Source organism: Otolemur garnettii, unplaced genomic scaffold (genome assembly GCF_000181295.1).
Source record: "Otolemur garnettii isolate 467f Iridium unplaced genomic scaffold, OtoGar3 scaffold00038, whole genome shotgun sequence".
Classification (NCBI taxonomy): domain Eukaryota; kingdom Metazoa; phylum Chordata; class Mammalia; order Primates; family Galagidae; genus Otolemur; species Otolemur garnettii.
In genome coordinates, this window is record NW_003852433.1 from 8,073,208 (window position 1) to 8,078,156 (window position 4,949).

General features: G+C 45.6%; 1 protein-coding gene across 1 annotated transcript in view; it reads right to left on the minus strand.

Annotated features, from left to right (window-relative positions):
- RNF10 (ring finger protein 10) overlaps positions 1–4,949 on the minus strand; it is a 40,360-nt gene that overhangs the window by 10,944 nt on the left and 24,467 nt on the right. The window contains exons 8-10 of the mRNA XM_023513239.1: positions 2,142–2,267; positions 1,603–1,879; positions 1,272–1,411 (exon numbers count right to left, since the gene is read on the minus strand). Coding sequence (XP_023369007.1) covers positions 1,272–1,411; positions 1,603–1,879; positions 2,142–2,267 — 543 coding nt within the window. The remainder of the gene's footprint in view (positions 1–1,271; positions 1,412–1,602; positions 1,880–2,141; positions 2,268–4,949) is intronic.

Sequence of the window (4,949 nt, forward strand, 5' to 3'; positions counted from 1 at the left end):
GCCATGGCATCACGCTCACAGCAACCTCCAACTCCTGGGCTCAAGCGAGTCTCCTGCCTCAGCCTCCCAAGTAGCTGGGACTACAGGCACCTGCCACAACGCCTGGCCATTTTTTTGGTTGCAGCCATCATTGTTGTTTGGTGGGCCCGGGCTGGAGATTCGAACCCACTACCTTAGGTGTATGTGGCTGGCGCCTTAGCCGTTTGAGCCACAGGCGCTGAGCCCTGTTTCTTATTTTCTAGGGCCCACAATTGTGGGAGGAGAACAGGGAAGATAAAGTGTTAGCACAAAAACAAAACAAACAAAAAAACAACCTATGAACTGCTAACAGAACTAATGATAACTGAGAAGGAAGGAAAATAAAGCAGATTTCCCTACTGAAAGAAGCTGGGCCCAAAATAGTAAAAACAGAACCTGTCAGTTTAAGTTTAATTTTCAATTCTATCCCTTTTCCATACAAGTTTGATAAAATGTTTATTACTCCAAGAGTCTAATTTTAAGGCTTGTAACTAATTTTTGATCAATACAGAGATAATACCCAAAAGACAAAAATTCACACACATAAATTTCCAGATCATAATTCCTACGTATCTGCTAAGCTAAAAATGCATTTCAAGCCTGCAAAACTTAGCTTCAAACCACCAAGGACATTTCAATATTTGGGGATATTGCTCCCAAGCAATGAAGAGAAAGAAAAACAAAATAAAATCCATCTAAGCGAGGCACAGTGGCTCAATCTTATAATCTCAGCATCTCACACAGAGCCAAGGTGGGAGGATCATCTGAGGCCATGAGTTCAAGACCAGCGTGTGTAACATAAGACCTTATCGCTAAAAAAAATTTTTTTAATTAGCCAGGTATGGTGGTGTGTGCCTGCTGTCTCAGCTACTTGGAAACCTGAGGCCAGAGGATTGCTTATACCCAGGAATTCAAAACTGCAATAAGCTATAATTATGCCACTATACTTTAGTCTGGGCAACAGAATAAGACCCTGTCTTTAAAAAAGTAAAATCAAAAATCGCATCTTGAATAAAAAGAGGACATATCTATAATCCCAACTATAATAAATGTACCTGGGAAGCAAGGAGTAGTGGTAACTGACATAACAGAACCTTGGCACAGTGAGAGAACACCTTAAAAGAAATTAATAGCCCCATCACCACCGAAATACAACTAAAAGCCTTGAAAGTTTGTAAACAAAGGCCAGCCAGGCTTTCTTCAAAGACAACAGTTTAGTATCACTTTCCAACCCTCTACTTTCAAAAGAAGGACCTTACCTCAGACATGGAGTACCCAGCAATCTCCACCACTGTAGCTGATATCTTCTCAGGGCTCCGCTCCAGGCTGCCATACTCCCGCACGAGGCAGCGCACATTCACGGGGTGCAGGAACATGTGCTGCCCATCTTCCGCTGAAGACATGGGGCTCCATCACACAACAGTCTTGACCAGCCCTCAGGATGCCACAACTCCCCCCCTCATGCCCAAAGGCACAAGCAATCTGAGCCCCCAGGATCTAGGAGAAATAGCCTCCTACTTAGCCAGCTTATCTCTAGATAAACCCTTCTGCGGCCAACTCATCCTTCTCCTCAGGGACCCTTACCTTGGTAGAAGTAGTAACAAGGAGAACTGCTCAGGTGTGTGAAGCCTGGCTTGGTGACAGGTTCCTGCTGGCTGGACTCAATACAAATGGTCCCTTCCCCAAGACTGTCATCTGTTAACTCCGAGTAATCACAGGCCTCTGACAACCCCTCAGGCTCTGGCTCGGACACTGCCTCTTCTTCCTCTACCAGAGGGAGAGTAAGAGGACGAGAAGGGGAGTCCAGAGAACAAACTTCTGTGGTTTCTTCATCAAAAGCAGACAGATACTCTAGCACACCCTGTTGGAACAAACTCTAGGTCAACAGAAAGTGAATGTTCTGCTTTTAAGAAGTAATGCTGCAAAGGCAGGCATAAGAACCAAGCTCCCTGAATATTTACGTGAACTATCATGCTGATTTAAGAAATAATAATAAACACACACAGGAAATACTGAGTCCCCTTTTCTCTTGAGAAAGTACAGATCTAATAGCAACACCAACCAGCTCAATAGCAGCAACTGAAGAATGGAAGCCTTTTAGTCTGTAACAGGGATACACTAACCTTCCTGGGTTGAAAAACAGACTCCTTCACCAAGGGAGCCATCAGCACCAGTTGTTCTAGAGCAGCCATGACACCAGTGACCGCCCCTTTGCTTTCAGCCAATCCTGATAGAGCCTCCTCCCGAGTCTAAGGCCACGAGAGAGAAGACCAGAGAAAGGTAAATTTCCAGAAACACATTTACAGGAGCAAAAGTTAAAAGGCAACAAGATCCACTGGAGAGTGTTTAATTAGGGACTTATCTCTCTCTCTCTCTTTTTTTTTTTGGTAGAGACAGAGGCTCATTTTGTCGCCCTTGGTAGAGTGCTGTGGCATCACACAGCTCACAGCAACCTCCAACTCCTGGGCTTAGGCGATTCTTTTTCCTCAGCCTTCTGAGTAGCTGGGACTACAGGTGCCCGCCATAATGCCTGCTATTTTTTTTGTTGCAATTTGGCTGGGGTTGGGTTTGAACCCGCCACCCTCAGTATATGGGGCCGGCGCCCTACCCACTGAGCTACAGACACCGCCTCATCCCTTTTTTTTTTCTTCAGCACTCTACTGAGGATGAAAAAATAAAACTGTCTTAAAAAAACAAAAAGCAGGTTACTTTATTGCCCTCGGTAGAGTGCTGTGAATTCACAGCTCACAGCAACCTCCAACTCCTGGGCTTAAGCAATTCTCTTGCCTCAGCCTCCCGAGTAGCTGGGACTATAGGTGCCTGCCACAACACCCAGCTTTTTGTTGCAGTTTGGCTGGGGTCGGTTCGACCCTACCACCCTCAGTATATGGGGTGGGCACCCCCTACCCACTGTGTCACAAGCACCGCCCTATTTTGTTTTAACATCCCTAATCTCTCTCTTTTTTCTTTTTTTGAGACAGAGCCTCAAGCTGTCACCCTGAGTAGAGTGCCGTGGCATTACAGCTCACAGCAACCTCCAACTTTTGGGCTCAATTGCTTCTCCTGCTTCCACCTCCCAAGTAGCTGGGACTATAGGTGCCCGTCACAACACCTGGCTATTTTTTGGTTGCAACTGTCATTGTTGTTTGGCGGTCTGGGCTGGATTCAAACCCACCAGCTCAAGTGTATGTGGCTGGTGCCTTAGCCGCTTGAGCTACAGTTACTGAGCCAACATCCTTAATCTTAACAGAACCAAAAAGCATCTGTACCCACAAAGGACAGAAAGATGACATTCTTAGAATCCAACAATGACAACACTACACAAAAGTTTCCCAAACAGAAATTAAAAACAAAACTAGCTTTTTCAGTTTTATAAACTATGCTCAGAAAGAGGCCCAGAGTAGGAGGTCTGGTTACCCCTACCCTCAACCCAGACAGCCCTAATTCTAAGTAGCCTTTCTTCTACCTGAAATGGCTTCTGAACAAATATTCCTTCAAGTCAGAAAGAAAATAAAAATCAAATATGCAGGACTGTATGCCTAAGGAGAACCTGGGAATCAGAGAGGCAAGAATTAAAATTCCATCTCAGTAGGCCAAGGTGGGTGGACTGCCTGAGCTCACAGGTTTGAGACCAGCCTGAGCAATAGTGAGACCCATTTCTAAAAAGTTGGAGCTCGGCTCCTGTGGCTCAAGTGGCTAAGGCACCAGCCACGTACACCTAAGGTGGCGGGTTCGAATCCAGCCCGGGTTCACCAAACAATGACAGCTGCTACCAAAAAATAGCCGGGCGTTGTGGCGAACGCCTGTGGTCCCAGCTACTCAGGAGGCTGAGGCAGGAGTTGCTTGAGCCCAGGAGTTGGAAGTTGCTGTGAGCTTTGATGCCATGGCACTCTACTCAGGGGGACAGCTTGGGGCTCTGTTTCGATCGATAAATAAATAAATAAATACATACATACAGTTGGGTGTTGTGGTGGGCACCTGTAGTCCTAGCTACTCAGGAGGCTGAGACAAGAGAATTTCTTGAGCCTAAGACTGAGGTTGCTGTGAGCTGTGATGTCAGGGTGACAAGTGAAACTCTTAGGCTCAAGTGATTCTCTTGCCTCAGCCTCCCAAGTAGCTGGGATTACAGGTGCTGGCCATAAGGCCTGGCTATTTTTAGAGACAAAGTCTTGCTCTGGTTTAGGCTGGTCTTGAACTCCTGAGCTCAGGCAATCCACCTGCCTCGGCCTCCCAGAGTGGTAGGATTACAAGGTATGAGCCACTGCGCCTGGCCAACATCAGTGATTCTCAAAGTGTGGTCTGGGGATGAGCAGCAGCAGAATCAACTTGAACTTGTTAATATGTGTAATGGAAATGGCCAAGTCTGAGTCTACTGAACCTAGACCTATTGAAGCAATCTCTCAGAGTAGAACTCAACCATCAGTAATTCTGATGCTTAAAGTTTAAGAATTCCTATTGTGAAGTACATAGAACTTAAGGAATTCTATCCTTGGATAATTCTTGCTGCTCTAAGATCCTTAACAGGAACTGCTAAAGCAAGCCATAATACTTTCCCCACTTCATCTCTAAGATAAAATATCTCTAAAATCAAATCTAAGAATTTCCCCAGAAAACACACCTACCTTGCTTAACTAAGAACATAGCCAACCTAAGAAATTCCACTGTCAGTCACAATTTCAACTAGTTCCTTTCTAGAAAGAGCCTTAAGTGTCTCTAGGTTAGCCCTTCCTCCCCCCTCGCCAAAGCAACTCCAGGGCAAATTGCCTTTTTAGCCATTCCCTGCTTATCTTTTTTTTTTTTTGACACAGAGTTTCACGATGTCTCCCCCTCGGTAGAGTGCCATGACGTCACAGCTCACAGCAACCTCAAACTCTTGGGCTTAAGTAATTCTCTTGCCTCAGCCTCCCAAGTAGCTGGAACTACAGGCACCC